The 19,071-nt window shown below is 41.2% G+C and overlaps 1 protein-coding gene across 2 annotated transcripts in view; it reads left to right on the top strand.

Moving 5' to 3' along the window:
- The first annotated feature begins 200 nt into the window (after positions 1 to 200).
- Positions 201 to 19,071, top strand: part of ctnnal1 (catenin (cadherin-associated protein), alpha-like 1) — a 33,059-nt gene continuing 14,188 nt past the window's right edge. For both annotated transcript variants that reach the window (XM_027000932.2, XM_027000931.2), the window contains exons 1-2: positions 201 to 518; positions 17,815 to 18,004. In XM_027000932.2, coding sequence (XP_026856733.2) covers positions 420 to 518; positions 17,815 to 18,004 — 289 coding nt within the window. In that variant the 5' untranslated portion in view covers positions 201 to 419. The remainder of the gene's footprint in view (positions 519 to 17,814; positions 18,005 to 19,071) is intronic.

Genomic DNA, 19,071 nt, shown 5'->3' with positions numbered 1-19,071 from the left:
TTGCATATTAGCTACACCTGGGTCAGATACTAGTCTACCAGGCGACGTGGGCTACGCGAGTAATTTATTTTCATAAGGTGCAAATCTAAGCGTCTTGCACCCTTTGTAGAACTGGCCGTCTCTCGGTCCCGTGTCCACCCACACCCCCGAGAGAGCGCACGCCTCACACTCTGTCCCGTATAGCCTCCACAGTTCTGGCGTCGTAGTTAGTTCAACTACGTGTGTAAGAACACTCAGCCGGCAGACGGCATTGCTAAATAACCGCGGACTGCAAGCGCACGATATGAGTTCTTCTCTGTAACAGAGAGCTGCAAACGAAGAACAGTGTTTTTCATGAAACCCGCGCTCGATTTACCGAAGCCTCAAATTGAGAAATAAACTCGGCTGTGCCAATACTATTTGTAGAGAGGTCGGCGGGAATGGCTTCATCTCCTTGCAGCAGTGGTAGTAACTTTGATTGCGGACTTGAAATCAAAACTCGTTCGGTGGAGCAAACGCTCATCCCTCTTGTCTCTCAGGTGAGTCTTTAAACCCTCGTGAAACTTCGGAACCTTGCAGATGAGTCGTAATTTCTCCGTGAAAAATACTACTTTTGGCTGACTTATTTGACAAAGTAGGGAAGCAAGAAATTAATAACGGCGTAGACAAATGAAGCTACGTTTGTGTGGCTGCTAAAGTAGTACTGACAGTTTGTACTGGATTGATTTTAACATGAACACGTGTGAAAGAGAAACAGAAAGCTAGTGAAACCCAGGCAGCATTGGTGGAAAAAGGGACACCGTTCATCTACAAAGTAACGCTGAGATCTAAAAAGCCTGTCCTCTGCAAAATTGAGTTGCTGCATAGGTCACGCGGTGAGCCTGTGGGAACTCCGCAATAGTTATTTTTAATAGACGTAGAGTACAGTCTGTCAGAACTAAGATAAATGCTTGTGTTTACATGTATTAGTCGTACTGCAGTGTAACCAGAGAACCTGCGCGTTTCATGTAGTTATCCTGTAGTTATCCACACTTGCGCTTAGAAGCGCAGTCGACTGGTGCTTTGAGTTAGCTGTGCACATACTTCTCATGTAGTGGGAAACGTGTGTATTGCAGATCGTCAATCAATGACACTTCAGACTAACCTCAAATAAGATTATTTTAAGTATTGTAATTTTCCACATAATCGGCATCGTCGAATTTGAGATGGTTACTGGATAAGTCGTTTTTTTTTCTATAAAGAACCTGAAACAGTAATCTGTGGGACTGTACAGCAGAGATCATTAAATCACTTATGATAATGGGGTTAGAAAGCTCAGACAATTGGTCGGACAAGTGTCCTGATCATAGCCGCCCCCCTTTCTGCAGACCTTTGTTTATTTTTTCAGTATTTAAATTTTGTCCTTTAATAGGGAGAACTAATGTGTGTAAACCAAACTGGTAAAATACAATTATTCATGCTGTATGAATAGATATGACTGATGTATCACCTTTACAGATTTCCAGTGTATATGGTACTGTACTAAAATCGTCCAGATTGTAGGCTTCCCCAACAGTAAATCTGAGCAGAGACGGCTCTGACATAGTTGTTTATGTAGCCAGTTCTGTTCCTTAGTTAAAACTGCATTTGATGAATGATAAACACAGGATTGTGTTGTGTTTGACTGTTAAGCAGGTGGGCAAAGCAGTTGTTTTTCCTTTTTCTTGTAATTGAAAGTGTTACAAAAGTGCCAACTGTTTTTAACTTGGCACACACTGCAGCAACAATAGTGATTTCATCCCATGCAATAAGCAAATTGGAGTAAATAATTTGTGGGAATGAATGTGAGTGGTAGGGTAAGGGTCTGGCATAGGTGCTGTGCTTGTTTGAGGGTGTTCCAATGATAGGGATGGAGGAAATGAGGTGAAGCTAGGCACTGTGAAAGCTTATTTGGATCTGCTGCTGTTCATGTTGATCTTCTCACCGTGTGTTATTAGGCTCACTCCCACCACTGGGTAATCGCTGTGCTTTTAAACTCCACTGTGGTGCCCGCATGGCCAGCTGGCCTTCATGCGTGCTTCGGCATTGCGTCCGTGCCAGACTAGTGCCCATCCCGTCATCCCTTGTCATGCTGAAATTCACAATTTGTTATACATTAGGTCTGGCATGTATGGACGAATAGTTTTTCTGTCGCACCATTGGACCACTTGGAAAAAATATATTTCAAAGTGACTTCAAGAAATTTTGTGAAGTCAATGTGTGAACATGGGCCTAGAAACTGTAGCATGACCTGTGGGTAGTAGGGAATCAAACTAGTCCTGGCTTCTGTAATAACAAGGGCAGCTAAGAGTGCGTGTGATGCAGTGTTGTGGCTGAAACCAGGACAGGACTTAGGAAATCTCTGCTGAGCCTTTGATCTGATCCGCCAGAATTTAAATTCCTGAGACAAGAGGTACTTGTTATTACATATTTGTGCTGGCTCTGTCCTTTTTCTGCCAGGCTAAGCACACTTTTTCCAGAAAGATTTGCAAATATAATTGGGTTGAAAGTCCCTCAATTGTCTCACTTTATGTTGAGACTTCATGCTTCTTTGAGTTTCTCTTGCACTTCTGTAAAGTGAATCATTAAAAGGCTTTAAAAGTGTGGGAGTTTTGTGTGTTCAGTTAAGCACACGATTGGACAAAAAATCCATTAGACATGCAAAGCCTCAGCTACCCAGAAAAGGGGAACGTGCTAAAGTATCACCGTGCTTTTACATCAGGGTACAGTCACAACAATTGAGTGAGAGCAGAAAAACAGCCTGCACTTTTAGAGGATGTTGATGATGAAGACAGATTCATCTCAGTTCTGCGTAAAGCCCTAGGCATTACAAGGCCAGATACCTTCCGGTACTAGAACAACATGGTTATCACATATAGAGTGTGAAAGTGTGGGATTGGAGGGAGGGGAGGTGTACGCATGTGTGTTTGCATTTGCCTGTGTATACTTGCTTCCCCGCCATTATATTTGCTTACAAAGTGGAGGTATGAAGGACAAAGTCAGAGCAGATAAAATCTACAGTCAGCTTCAAATCTGACATCCAGGACCCTTGTACCTCCATTATACACGAGGCCGACACCAGTAAAAGCAGTGTACAGCATAATGGGCCATGAAGTGGTAATCAGGCCTTGATTAAAGCACTATAAGTATCCCATGAGTGTACAGTGTGCAGACAATAAGGAAAGCAATAGTTCTTTTATAGTTCATATAGCATTCAGTTTGTAGCAGTTTATCCATCACCAGGTTATCTTTTATTAGGCAAACTGTGCCTCTTGCTCCCATGAGAACCATGCTGTGTGTTGCGGAGCTTTTGAAGAAGTATGAGTCCTAGCCTCACAGGCATAAGTTTCCCAACTCTGGAATTCCAGATCTGACTGGGGTAGTAGAACACTGGATTTGACTGGAGTAGTGGAACTCATTCATTTCTCTCGTGTGGCAGCTTGGCACAGCTCCAAGCCATATTTGTATTACATGGGCTCACAGTCTGTTATTGGGCAGGATGAGATCTTAATCAGTAGTATGATGACGTTACCCTACAATCCCTCTACCTCCCTCCGGCTTCTGGGCTCTACATGACCGCAAAGGTCTGAGAAAGAGAAGGATCCCTTTGGACAGGTCTTCTGTGCCCTAGATCATAGATGCCAGTAATTGTAGGGATCTAGGGTAAATCTCAGGGACAATGGCGTTGTCAGCGTAGAGGACAAGTGAACAGTGTGTGCTGCCGTTTTTCAACTCTGGTCATCCACCAGAATCAGTTCATTTACATTTCAACTCTATGCTGTTTACATAATATTTGTCTACAAGACAGACATATAATGACTTTCTGCTGCATTTCTTTCTTCAGTAATAGGCATGCTGAATATTCATTTGTGCCATTCCACAGTGTACACTGGCACAGCGACAGTGCTTCGCTGCAGTTGCCAGGTTTGTGGAATGTAAGGAGTTTGTGACGAATATCCCACTTACCTTAACAGTAATTACAAAAGCCCCTTTATTCTCCTGCCAGTGAAGCAGAAGGAAACGTGTAATGGCTGATTTAACTCCTCCCCAGCAAACACATGCAAGTATAAGCTTCATTACATCAGTGTTGCATGTTGGTTTTACAGCAAACCATTCTCCCATGCCCCACTTTCACACTGCTTGACCAGACAATAGGACTTCCCTGAATTCTTACAGGAATAACTGGCACTGTGGACCACATTTGTCCTTCTCACTAGAAGAGGATGCTTTCAATGACCTTAACCTTTTTCACCCAGATAAATTGAATAATCAAAGTGTCAACTAGTCTCGAATTTAGAGTAACGTGATTTGCCTCCATAGAATGGATCAGATTTTCCTCTAGGGTGAGTGGTTTCAGGGACTGGTGTAAATAAATCACCCGACAGCAGATATAGTCTTAGAACCTTCAGACTACAATGAAATTTCCCTCCTCCTAAGGTGCTGAAGTTGGAAAGGTGCTTTATTAGAACAACTGCCTTTTGAAAACATAGCCTGGAGCCTCAAATGAGACACCGAAAAGGTGAAAAGAGCAAGCTCAGAAGACTTTATTCCTCCTTTTCATCCAACCTTGAAAGAAACCTTTCTAAAGAGTTGCGTTTAAAGGAGCTAATCGATTCTTTAGAACATTCTTTGAAACAATCACATGGTAGTCAGGATGATGGATTTCCTTTCTGACTTGAAGCAACATTAGGCCTGCCTTCTATAATTATGTCTTGTCATGGTGGAGGTATTCTTTAAATGGTTACAAGTGTTAGGCATGTCTCAGCATTCTGCACAGAAAAGATTAACTAGAATTATATAGGCCTGTTCACATCAAGGTGTGTAGCTTCAGTAATTCTGAAACGTCCCAGTCATATTGGATTTGTTGGTGCATTGCAGGTTTGTCTTGCTTATGACACCTAAAGTGTACTGAATGTGCAAATGCAGAAGGAAAGTTCACAGTTTTGGGCATCGGTGATTTTAAAAGGAAGAGAAAGCCAAGCAAATAAAGAGATAATGAGGAAAAGTGTGCTTTACGTTTTTTTTTCCCTCTTCTCGCAGCTTTTGTACCCCTGCATGCCTCCTGCTTAAGCTGCTCCATGTGGTAATTAGTTTCATCAATCATGCGACACTTGGGCCAGTGGAGTTAGTGGTGTGTGTCCGTCTACTGGCCAGATAAGCAGCGACGCTGTATATGCTAATTATGCTTACGTTAGCCATCCATGGAGGATCTTTGACTGCAACAGTGCCAAATTCCCCAGTCATCCCTATGAATATTGATTAAGGATTCTCTAGGATCCGGCTAGCTGGCAGAACGCTGTGGATGGGAATCTCTGATGTCTGACTGTCTCCATGCCAATGACTGGTGGTTTCTTCCTGGCTGGATTGACATGCAGACACACTGTCTGCTGTCATCTGCTTTTTAGATTCACACAGACAGACATGGATGGTCAGGACAGCTGCTTTTACAGCTTTATAGACTCTTGGTGCCATGGTGACAGGAGCTGGTGACAACTGGTGTATTATAGTGAGAGTGGTAGTATAGGGATTTTTTTACCCTGTTAAAATGACGGACAGCATTGTTTAAGGCAATAGACAGAGGCTTAAATTATGTGTTGTCTTGTAATGTTTTCTGTATGTAATGATTTTTGCTTCCCTCATTGGTTTTAAGGGTTTTCACATTCTTCAGTTTTTTGCCCTTTTGTCTTTGGTTGTTTTCACATGGATGGTGTTTTTCAGTGAAAGTGGCACTCATTAGACCATTTTATTTTGTAAAACAGATGATGTGAACAATCGCTCACACTACTAACATGCTGAATAACTTAGGAAAGAACATTGCATGTGTGGTGGTTTAAGTGGTCTGGTACAATCCACCGCACAGGTGACACCGTAGTTACAGCATTCCACGGTGAGGATCTGGTTGCATGAACGAGGCCGCTTGTTTATATGCAGGCAGGAGGACAGCTTCACTCTGGGGGTAGGTGGGAAAGGGGTCAGAGGTCACCCCTTGAAGGCTAAGACCTGGATACACTCTCACTTTGCTTGCAATGTGTGACTTATTGCCAAAGTCCTCTGGGCTTGAACTTTTAATCACTGCAGTCGTTCTGAATTCTGTCAGTTAATCAGGCTTGGCTGCTGGGGCATAGACTTTAGTAGCTTTGAAGTAAAACACCAGATGAAACTGGTGACTTTTTGAACCTCCTTTTTTGACCACCAAGGTAGGGTGGTAAAGTGAAAAAGAGTTAAAGTGGTCTGTGGGTTTGGGTTCTTCTGGGGAAGAACACATGTGGTACTTGGGTACTTGACAATGCCCTGGGCTCGGTAAGACCTTTTCCTAAACATTATTTTAACACTGGTGAAAACTGTGTGTAACTTCCCATTCTGTCTAGATCTACATCTCATTTTATTCTTTTGTTTTTGGCAGACCATAACAGAGATTAATTCAGAAATTCTGTCTCTCATAATGAATATGGAAAAGGATCCAGATGGAATAAACCTCCATGATTCAGAGGATCCTGCTTAAAATATTATGTTTATATTATGTTTCAGAAGCCAGATGTCTCAGTAATGTGGAAAGGTCAGGTAATCAAGTAGACACTTCATTTTGGAGTGGGCTGTGCCTTCAGGTTCCAAGGGAGTGATGAAAAGATAAGGAGATAATTACCTTCATCTCTCTTTCTTGCTTTTCATCTCTTGCTGTGCTCTCCCTCCAGACACACTAGGTGATAATGATTCTGTGAAAACTACAGAGAGGTCATTATTGATTTACGCCCTACTCATGCACACAACAAACTGCCTCAACTTCAGTAGGACCCTAACTGCCATTGAAATGAAAAATGATAAAACTTTATTGAGTAGATAAATCTGAGTCATGTGGAGCATCTTCTTCATAATATAATTAGGCAGGTAATCAGAGTTTGCAGTCAGTCAGGTTGAACAACAGAGGACTTGCCAGAGGCCAAGCTGTCATGCTCAAAGGGAGAAGAGTTGTTCTACTCTGTAACTCCTGGACTGGTGTTCACTGACTTGGCCAGCAGGAGATGTTTAACGCTATGCCTTAAATATGCCTTTATGTTCTAAAAGTCACCATGGCTTCTTTTAGTTTCTCATTGGGTTTCTGAAGGTCCCGAAACCCAGTGTTTAATTGACATGTATGTTTGTTTTTTTTGTTTGTTTGTTTTGTTTTTGTTTTTGTTTTCTGTAATGGTTTATTTGTTAGGATAAGGGCCAGAAATACCTGCCAACAAATGTTTCTTCTGAAATGTATTTCTAAGAAGCATTTTTCCCACTATAATGTGAGGTTGTTCTGAGACAACAAACATAGCTGCGTTAAGTTTTCCTTCTTTTCCAGATTAAACAGCAGCTGTCTCATAAAGAAATGGCTTTGCAAGGAGAAAGTGGGATGTATGGTATTGGTGCTGTGACACATTCAGACAGGAGTCATAAAATAAACCCACAGCCCCACAGGAAAACAAAAGCACAACATAAAGAATGGACATTTTACATTCTTGATGTGGCAACTGTGAGGAATGGAAAGAAATGGCTAAAGAAAGAGCCCATTGTTTAAAACTGCTGGTTCACTCCTGAAAGCTTGGTGATTAGATTTGTATTTGTAATGTTGCAGATGGACCCAGGTAGAGTAAAACAGATTTCTAAAATGTCAAAATGGTTGCATTGAGCCTAAAGCAAAGACAATACTGTAAAATTTCTTGGTAAATGTTTAGACAAACTATCTGAAGTGCATAAATATTTTAATGTCGATTTCATATTTTAATGGTTAACTAACACTTTTTTGTTTCCTCCTTAGTAGACTGCCATTAAGGCAGTTAAACAAGTGTTAACTCATACTGTACTGAATGCCAGCAACTTCAGCTGAATGGTCCTGACTCCAGGCACAAATCAAACAAATGTCAATAATTAATGGTGTACATTAAAAATGTATGGAACACTCCCTATGTACTGTAAGTAGCCCATTATCAATAAGTGTGGATCTTTGAAGCTGGGCTACTTGCAATTTGCTTTGCTGCTTGCCATACAGGTTCATGTGTTACACTTGGGGTTTTCTTACAAAAAAGCCTCAGTACATCATCAAGCTGAAACCAAAACCCATTGCTGCAGTTTCCCAGAGGGATATTTCCATACATTTGAGAAATTGATTTTTTTTTAATGAATCTTTTATACTTTTGCTGTCAATGATGCCTAAAACGGAGTCTTGCCCTCATCTGCTGAAGTGAGAGGTCAACCCTGAGGTTTTGTTGTCTCTTCTCAGCTCATCAGTCAGGGCAGATGATGCCTCGCAACAGCCCAAGCGAGTGGGCAAACATATGGCTCATCCCCCCGGTCCCTCTGTGTTCTGCTCTAACACCCTTAAACAGAGACAGCCTGTGCTCTAGCGCACTCACGCCAGTGAGTCACCGCGGAACAATCCGATGGTGCATTATGTTATTTCTCCTCAGGAAGATGCTTGGAGCTTGTTCATAATGTGAGTTCTTGTGGCATGCAGCACGTTTCTTGGTTACTCGCCTTGCTCTTCAGAGATACTCCGTCATAGGCAATAGTATCTGTTACAGAAAGCTTCTGGTTAATTCTAATTTGAATTTTTTTTTCTTTAGTCTTATGATATGATATAGTCTTATGATATAGTCTGGATCATATTTACATCTGAAGATGTGAAGGACAGAATTTGCTCTATACCAGAAATATGGATGTTAACAGTGAAAACATTACTCACAGCTGTGAGAGACAATTGGACAACAATTATAATTAAGAAAAGTCCTTTGGCATTTAAAAATTTCTTAACTTTTGACAAAATTCAAGGGTGGTTACAATAAATGAATGTGGAATGTACCTTTATTGGAGAATGGGCACTAGTGAAATTCTGGGCTTCTGTGTTGCCAATGTCAGAAAACAGTTTAACACAAATTATATCGTTGTCAAATGCTTGTGATTTTAATGTAAAAAAAAAAGAAGAAGCCAGGAGCAACCCGTTTGTACACCACTTTCAAGCCGATCTCTAAGTTTATGTTGTGGGGCAGCTAATCCCAAAGAGCTATCTTGTATCTCAGCTTTAAAATGTAAAGTCACACCCTCAGGGCTGGAGAAACCCACCAGCTGCAGAGTTGAGGACATAAGCAAATGGCCTAATGTAACTTGCTAATGTAACCTGTGCAGGGGGCAGTGGCTAAGTCACACCGCCTTTTGGGCTCCATCATTTATAATTTGCCGCTCAATTAAAGAAGATTCCTGTTCATACTCCACCAGGACATCAAAACTGGTCTAAAACCAAAAACTGTCCTTCATGGTGCCACTTTATTATGTGGTTGCAAGCCAGTGTGACACCAAACAACCTGGCTGACATGAGAGCCATAGTCAAATTATTACTGCTGTCTGTGTGAGTGTAGGACTTGTAGAATAGACAGACTGTTGGGGAAAATTCTGAGGTGCACTATGTTTATGGATATTCAGAGCTAGAGACTATTTCTATTTACTATTACTGTTTTTCACCAGTCTCTGTATATGTTTTGCTTTTCACCCAGTGAATTAATAAAATCATAACTTTTAATCTCACCTGCTCAGAAAGATGAGGTCTGTTGGATGTTTTGAGGCAGCACAGTCTCTCTTGCATTAGAGTGGACTTGAGAAACTGTTCACCTGAGCAGTCTATGGCATCCAGTCTCTCTGTTTGAATCCAGTCTAACCTAAAAGCTGCATGTAGGCAGTGCTTTAACCTGTTTGATTCACTGAAGGTCATTATTTTAATAGGAGAGTAGCATGTAATCTAATGACAGAAAATATGTACCTTTTTAAGATAGCTGTTCAAAATAATAGTATTGAAGGGAAAATAAATCTTTAGGAATGGGCCTTGCCACAGATCAGGATGTAAACTGTGAGTATTAGAGCATTACTTTGAGACATTTCAATACAAGTCCATGTCACAGTCAATGATGCCTTCCAGATCTGAGTACTGCTACTCTTGGTCCTACACTGGTCCCAGATGATCAAGGGACAGATCTTTACACTTTAATTCTTCCTTGGTCATGTCACAAGCTGGCGGTTTTCAAACAGATTACAGTCAGTGACTGAAGTATGCACTCAAGGGCAAAGTGTGGTTAAGCATTGGTGGTAAATTCAATCTTCTAGACTGGTCTTTGGGGAATCCCACTGTGTAAATCCTTAGGGCCTGCAGTGTCATTTAGGTATTTGTGCAGTACAGTTAACCATGCAGTTTCAGCCAGGTCCCAAGAGGCTGGGCATGAGGTCACTGTGACGTACAAAAAAGCGATTACAGCTGCTGAAGCATTGTGCGTCTGTGTCATCAGCCTCAGGCCTGTGCAGGCTAGACAACTATGCTGAGAGAACTTAAGCTTTCAGAGGGCTCAAAGTGGTCACAGTGCTGTGTGGCCTAATAGTTCAAGGAGATCTAGTAAGAGACTTTGTACTCACTGGAAAGCAGCCTTCATTACATCAGTGGTCATGATTTGTGATGAAAGAGACAGCAGCTAGATTGGATCCTACGGATTGTGAAAGAAATTGAGTTATAAATAAGTCAGAGGAAGACTGAGAGTGGCTTGTGTGGCATTGGAGTTCTTCAGTTTGTTAGAGCAATTCACAATTTGTATGTTGCCTGTCAGAACAAACCTTCAATACATCTCTGTTCTTTATCTCCACCATGCTGTAACGTCATCTAGGTTACCGCTCTCTATTAACCTTCACATTTCACTTTCTACACACAAGGTCAAAATGTCTGTGTGAGCTTTTGTGACTGGAGCTGTTTCAGTACCTAGGAACATTGCAGGCCTGCAGCTTTGTCCACCCTTCATGCCTGGCGACAGTTCGCTGTGCATGCCCCTTGGTCCTGGCAACAGTTCACTAGAGGTGTGTTCATACTTGAAGTTTGGTTCCCTTGGTCCAGACCAAGCAAGAAAATGATATATTGTTGCATTTTAGTCCTGATTTGCTAAGCGTTCACACTCATTACAATCCAACCAAAGTAAGTTTTAAAATATATGATGCACTTATTGGGGTTGTGTTTACCTGGTGGTATTTTTATCATCTGGAAACACAATAAGAGGTAGTAAAATAGATTAAGGAACAACTCCAGAAAGTCCTGCTCTGCACATAAACAAAGAACGTACACTGCTAAAAGGAGACGACTTAAGTTTATGATGCCTGTTTCCCATGTACCCTGTTCTGTCACAATGTGTTTTTTGTCGAATCTTGTGACAGCACATCCTGTGTTTTGATTCCTTTAGTTGACTTTGGTTTGTATTATGTTCATGCTTCAATTGAACCACACCAGAATTCATTTAGAAACAGACCGAGACCCACCTACTCAGGTGGTATTGGTCCACTTCTTTGGTGTGCACTGGAGTTCGAAAGCATTCACTCTTACTCTTAACGAACTGCGCTAACAGAGCAATCGCACCAGAGTTCATTTTAATCAAACCAAAGTTACCAATTCTGAAGCAGTATGATCAGAAGCAGAAGATTGGGGTCTCTGGATCGGAGGCTCTAGATCAGAGCTGGGTAGTGATTGCTGATAAAGGCAGCAGTACTTTGCCTAGCCTTCTTTATCAAGGCTGGGGCCATACTGCAGCGGATGATAAGAGGAAGCTTTTCCCATCATCACATTCCCCCCCCACCCCCCCACCCCCGCTTTTCATACTGGACTATTACTGTGCTGGACTTGTTTTTTGTTCTTCTACCTTCTGCAGGTATGGAAATTATGTAACAAAAGGTCATTATATTATTCATTTCCATAATTTATGGTCTTTCATATCTATAGTCAAATTCTAGCTAGATCATTGATTGAAAAGACTACGCAGATATTGCTTGTGAAAAATGTATTTTTGAGGCCAATATTTTAAGATGTTTTACAAGCCTGGAAATCGTCCTTGTATTATGGCCACAGCCTGTCAGGCTTATTGACAGATAACATGCTAAGAATGCAGGCATTGCTGGGCCCACACATATGCTTCAGTCTGACTTTACTTTGAGCCTAAAGAATTCACATAATGAAATACCTGAGTGTTGAAGTATGCTGGTCGTGCTTTCCAATGGAGAATAAGGGATCTTTTTACCATTAACTAACTTATCTGTTTAACAAGTTCAGCAAGCCTGAAAGTAGTGACTGTGTTATTTCATGGCAGTATTGTCATTGGGGCATGTTCTCTGGCTTCATGCCTGGCAGTTGGCCCAAGCCATGGCCAGGCATTGTGCTGTAATGAGTATCCTGAGATGCTCAGCAAAGCTTTGTACTTTAATGATCCCCCTGGTTTGATTGAACCCTGTGCTGTCAGGTAATCACTGTGGGAAGTGTCTGAGCACGGCTGGAGTGGGGCAAATCCTGACCCAGACCCACACTTCCTCATCTCTGTGAAAGATTCTGGTGGAATCTCTGAGGGCTCATTAGCAATTAGTGAGGAGAAAGTTTTATTGACTGAGGGGAAAACACATTTGGTTGGACTATGGGTAAGGACAAAAGATCCCTGTGTTTTAATGAGTGCTATACATCTGATCCCTTTCATGACCCTAACGCACTTGCAGAAGAACCCCAGGTAGAATGAGACGAGAGTATGTCCGTGTACCTCCAGAGGGTTACGCTATCTAGTGTCGCGTACGACCCTCTTATTTTAGCTCTGTAAGTACCATTATGGAATCATTCCATTAGTGCTCCCGTGCTAACTAAATCTTAAGTCCTGTTGTTTCTGTTAAAATGGAAATGCAGAGGGTATAGGTGAAAATTGACAGGTCTTTCATGATCGCGTGGTGTTCATACTTGGACTGATTAGGCCTCAGTGGAGGAGTTCTTGTTGCAAATACAATGTTAAGTGCTATATATGCTAACTGAAGTAAAGCAAACTGAACAGTGTTTTATATGTTCACTGTCCCATCATAAGTGCTGTCAGTAAAGGAGCATTTTTAGCAACTTAGTTCTCTTTTAGAGGTGCCGTATGTGATTGTTGCCTTAGCTGGTATTTGCATTGTTGTTTTTATTTGCTGCTGTGGGTAATTCTCTAAAAAAATCTCAAACTTCAGAAGTTATATAAATAATTTGTAAACGTGTTGAATGTATAAAAACTGCATTGCAAGGGTGGACAATACATTTCTTTTGACGTCTTATTTGGCCTTCTAAAACAGTTTGTTTCCATTATTTACTTTATATTATTATTGATTCTAAAAAATGACACATTTTAAAATACAACTGTTCCAACTCATCGTGAGACAAAATACTGTATTTTTGATTTTGCTGTTTACAAGTGTTGCAGATAAAAACAAAGGATTTGAATCTTTCATGTGTTTCTGCATGTCATTGATTGTTAGGGTTTATGTTTAGAATTGTGAACATGAGAAGAGCAGAACCCAACCTTACCTCATATGGTTTAAAAACTTCGATACAGTGGCTGTCAGTTACTCTTGTGAAATATGTGATTGTGCCTTTATTTAAAAGTTGTGTAGCACATTGTATACACATCAGCATTTCAAAGTGCTTTGCATATTACATATAATAAATTATCAAAAACCCAGAAGCTCATTACTGTAGTGTTAAAAATTATTCATTGGGTAGTGCTATTAAATGCAGAATTCCTCATTTTAAAATGTGCTTTTGTGTTGTTGAGTGCACAGCTGTGCCCACACCCTCTTCCGCCCCGCTTGTGAATACACCAGACGTGTCCTGCTGAAGTCTAATAATTCTTTCCACTGTGTGACCAACCAGAGTGAGAATGCAGTACATTGAACCTTAGCAGCAGCCACCCTGTGAAAGATGAGCTTGGGCAATGCACCAGCGAGGACTCCAGTGAGGGCATCATTATATGTTTCTGTGAGATTGCTGAGAAAGAGGGTCAAGAGTAGTGAGTTTTGTTCTTTAAAGACAGTACAACACGGAGACCAGGGCTCATTGAGAAACGTTGCTGTAATGTCAGGTCTAACAAAGACTTTGTTATACTCTGTTATACATGTTATTTGTGCATGTCATACACTCTTTATTTGTTTGTGTAGCTGCTGGGAGAGACTGTTATGACATTGTCTAGCCTTCAAAGGCTTTGAAATGTAACCTAGCATGTCATCATAAGAGAATCCATAGATTTGGTAGGCTCTGTTCACCTCTGCTATGAAGTGATCTGAATGGGGAATGGGGCTTGAAATAACAAGTGTCCCTTTAAATCTTGGCTGCTCTGATAGCACAGAATATGTTGAAAAAACAGAATATGTTTTGTCACGATCACACCATAAGGGGTTTATAAAATTGTTTTTTACATGAATAAATAAGAAAATGCAATAATGAGCTAACACCCGATCTACTTATTATGTGGTTTTAATTAGACAGTGTGGCACCACTGGATGTGGTGTACAGGCTTTTATAAATTGGTCCTAATGAGCATGAAACATGTCATTGGTCTGCATTCCAGGGACTTTGACAACCGCATTGCGAAATCATTTTCTGAGATATTGGTAACATCATTGCGTTAACCAACACTATTCGCAACTCCTCCCATAATTAATTTTTGTAATTGTTTTATTTGTATCTCCTCCCATAATTGAGTTTTTTTGTTGTGTGTGCTATTTTGACACTGTTCCTTATATTTTAGTGAATCTTAACCCATTCAGCAGGGGCAAAATTATGGCTTCATTCAGAACTCCACAAACAGTTTAACATTTAACAATGTGCCCTTCAATTGAGGCAAAGATTGTAATGTATTTCTTTTTCCTGTTATTTTTTTCCTCATATTCATGAGTGAGTTATAATCAAATTATACTCTGTGTCTTTATGCGTTACTAGAGTAATTTGTATTTATGTCATAGATAAGATATGAAGATCAGTCTATAACAGTCTTGGAAAAGCAATTACACATCATGGAAGAATTGAAGTATTTTCTCACAGTATTAATATAATGTAATCTATTCTGCTTTGATAAACCATTTTATGATGCACTCTTAAGATTTGCTCCTCTGCAAAATGACTTATACCCTTGAGCCTAATTGAAATTCTTTCTACACTATCAGTTTTGCAGACAAACAGAGAAACTGATATTTTCAAGAGGAAGAGTGATATCGGCTCAGCCGGAGGATCTGTTGTTGGGTTTCTTTTCAAAACCAATTCGTCAGGAACCATGGGAGGTGCTGGCAGTCACTTCCAGCTTTTGTTGTACTGATTTGCAGTCAGAGGCAGAGTTCTCTCTAAAGCGTGGACTCCCTTTGACTTCTTTCAATCTAATGTTAAGTTTGATGATGAGCGCAGTGTTGATGTGGATCAGACTTCGGTGTAAATCATAAGACCCTGTGTTTCTCTCAGACTGCCTTGCTAAAATGTGTGTGCGTGCACATGAGTGTGTGTGCGTGTGGTTAGGAGTGGTGCTGGTTTGGGGATAACTGAAGATAGCAGCTCCACTTTTGTGACATTGTAGTCAGTGCTGAAATCATTGTGTTGATTTCAGAAAAGACACTTTGGCACTATTCACAGTGAAACTTAGAGGATCTACTGTTTTTAATGTGGACATTTCTGGAGTCAGTTCACAATTGGACTGACATGTACATAATATGAAGCAAATTCCTTCATACTGGTGCCTTCCCATTTTAGTGCTTATTTTGTTGCTCCTCTTACAATAAGTGTCTTTTACATGCTAGATGTTTTTTCTAAATGCTAAACCATGGTCAAGATTAGAACGTAATGGAGACAACAGTAAGAAACAGTATTCTGAGCCATCAACACTCAAGTTATTGACGCATACGTCAGACATTGGTAGCAGTTTTTGACAAGCTTCTCTACACTATGCATGGGCCTGTTCTTGACTAATTTATAGATTTGTAGTTTTTAAATAGCACTGAGGCAGGGTGAGTGGTGTTTGAAGATAGATGTTAGTGCTCTGCCACAGACCTGAATCAATATTGTTTTCTTAGTCAGCCTTGCTCTTGTTTACAGAGCCCCTCCTAGCCATGTGCTGACCCCCCCATCAGGAAGTTATGTGCCTTAAGCCATCGGGCCCTTCCTGTGACACGTACAGGCATACAAGTTCACAACACATACAGTCTCACACATCCACACACTTCCATTTCCACATGTAAACATGTGCGCTTGTATGAACAGGCTGTGCACGGGGGCTAATAGAGGCGAAGACCTTTCTCATGTTACTCAGGAGCTGTAAGGTCAGAACAGAACTCGCTGGGTCACGCTTGCACTCGTGTGTTTAGGAGCACTTGCCAGCTTCGAAAGACAGCTGAGAGTCATGCACATTACCCCCTGAATGTGACCTGTATCATGGGATTGCTGGGTTTGCACACATCAGTACATGCACCATAAGATATGGCCCAGCAACATGCTGGAAGCTATGACCTTCCTTTTCCCCTCATGTACAGCATGATTTGTAGATTACAGCAGTGCAACACAATATTAATAATATATTGTTATTCATTATTGCAATACTAGCCTTAGAAATAAGGATATCAGAAAAGGTGGCAATATCCAGATGAGTCATCTGGCATTTGTTTTTTTTTTAATTCTCTGATGTCAGCATCTTGATGACTTCAAATATTCCAGACAAGCATTCTGTAATGAATTATAGCATTAACATAATCCAACAAAGGGTTCACCATTTGTGTTTTAATTTATTTCAAAGCAATCGTAATCACAATATGTCATATAATCTCTGTGCCATTTTTGTCTATAATGCCCAGCCCTATATTAAATAATGTAAATAAATAAACATTCACTCCACTGCTCCTCATAGCAGGGGAAGTGTGCTCAGCACTAACTCGCTCCATCTTCCATTGTCCACACCTCACCATTTACACCCTTCAGCTCTGATTTCCCGCTTCGAGGGAGGTTCTTGTTTTCCTGCGTCTGACACATCAATGGCTGCAGGTTCAGAATCTGGGCATTTTAGTAGGCATCTAATCCTGGCTTGGGGCCATCGACACCCACCCAGACGGCTTTGTCACTCACCCGAGTGTCTGATTACACCGCTCTTCAGAGGAGGCACGTCCCCACTACAAGTAGTGGCCTGTTTGTAGCCGTAACGCACCTCCTGCGCTCCTCCTGCGGCACCCAGACTACACAGCCCAATTGCCCTGCAGAATAAGGGTTTACTGTGAGGAGAATAAAGGAGCAGAGGGGAATACTGCATGACGGTATGGTGTGAAGAAGACAGCAGTATGAGTTTGTTCTCATGCAGGTGGATCACATATCACTGAAGTGAATGAACTTGAATCCCAGAAGTGTGGAGAATTACCTTTTCAGGTGCGAGACACTGCTGAAAAGGAGAAATTAAACCCAGCTTCTCTGACTGACTGGCTCAAAAGACTTTTTTGATCCACATATTAGAAACAAATATTTATATTCCTTAAACATAAATACGTGTCATATCATTTGCGCTGCAAATTTGTTATCCACAAACTCAACCATTGACAAACTATGGCCCTGGTGATGGGTACTGAAAACAGCTGCGTTGTAATGGACTGCTAATAAACATCATGCATACCCCCCACCTCTATTTAGTTGCAGTGTCCTTTAGTGCAGTGAGTGTGCCTGCCCTCAACAGCGAGGTAAAGGTGAGGAAGCCCCAATCTTCAAAGCGGAAATTGAAAATGCATGCGTAATGCATAATTGATAGTTTAATCTGTGTACAGAGGTAAAACCTTTACTGTGAAAGTGTGTGTGACGCTGGTAGACAGCATCGTTCTGATCCACTGTAAATGAAGACACCTCATATCACCTCATATCTTTTCTTCCCTCTCTGTTGTCCCCTCTCTCACCCTCTGATTCTGTAAATGAGAGAACCATAGACAATGCTTGGCCAACACATCACAACTTTATTTCGCTATTTGTCTCTCTTATTCCAGATAACCACCCTGATAAATCACAAAGACAAGCTAAAGAAGTCAGAAAAGACGCTGCGGGCTATCCAGAAGGTCGGACAGGCAGTCGGCGTTGCCGTGGGGCGCTTTGTTGCTGTGGGAGAGGCCATTGCGCTGGAGAATGAGGAGCTAAGGGAAGAGATGGGGCATGCCTGTTTCGAGGCCAGGCGAGCAGGTCTGTCCATGTCCACAACACTCCTAGCTATTATCTAACAACCATTCAGAGTCTGGTTGAGTTTAAAGATGCTCTTTCATTTATGCTATTTGCATAAAGTGGAGTGATATGAGGAGAAAGTGTATGATCGCATCAGTGCTCTCTCAGATGCACATAAGAGGCTATTATGAGAATTGGTATGAATATTCACCGGTCTTCAGGTGCTTGTTTGGTGTAATTGTGTGTGCTCAGGACCACGAGAGTGGCACAGTGGCTCTCCACTAGTTGTGTGAGGTGAGCACTTTGTAACCTTCTCTCACACCCTGTGGAGTAGAACTAAAAATACCCCCCAAATAATCTACACTAAACTTTTTGCCTTTCTGAAGGGTTTACATGCGTGATGCAAAATTTAATCATTGTAAAATAACTTATTTAATAACACTATTCTTGTGTAAAAAAAAAAGTCACTCATTTACATTCAACAGTGTTAATTTACATCTGTAATTACATTACATAATTACACAAAGGATTATTTAGTCATCTTCTGGTAAAAAGATGAGTTATTTAATTAAATTATTTTTGTGCATTCGTGAAGGCAGCCATTACATGTGGAAAGGAACATTCTGAACAATGTTTTCTCATTAAAAGTAAAGCTCCTTCATAAAGTCTGGTTTCTCCTGCCTAACTGGTCTCAGCAGATAATAATCACGATCCCCTGAGATGATAGTGTGTGGTAAGTACAGCAATGCCGGTCGATCATTTCCACTGCTATACTTCCAAGTGAGTGAGAGCTGCCAGTCCACAGGCATTAGAGAGGCTTTAGGGTTAGCCCACACACTCCCTGACATGTATCTAATCCTGCTGCTGCCTCTCTGGGCTGTTCAGATGAGAGGAGCAAATCCGGTCCTCTCTATGGGTTTGCTCCAGGGAGATAATGAAAAATTAGAGGTTTTATTGGTTGAAGGCCCTGTGATGAGGGTCTCCAATCAAAGATGCAAGACCAGTACAACAGCGGACCTTCCCTTACTGGGCCGTAAGTGCACACTGTAGGCTGCGTTGTGTTTAAAAACACTTCACCTCAAATACAT

The sequence above is a fragment of the Electrophorus electricus genome, chromosome 8 (genome assembly GCF_013358815.1).
Source record: "Electrophorus electricus isolate fEleEle1 chromosome 8, fEleEle1.pri, whole genome shotgun sequence".
In the NCBI taxonomy this organism is placed as follows: Eukaryota; Metazoa; Chordata; class Actinopteri; order Gymnotiformes; family Gymnotidae; genus Electrophorus; species Electrophorus electricus.
The sequence above is the reverse complement of the archived record's forward strand: the minus strand, read 5'-3'. Positions and strand labels throughout refer to the sequence as shown.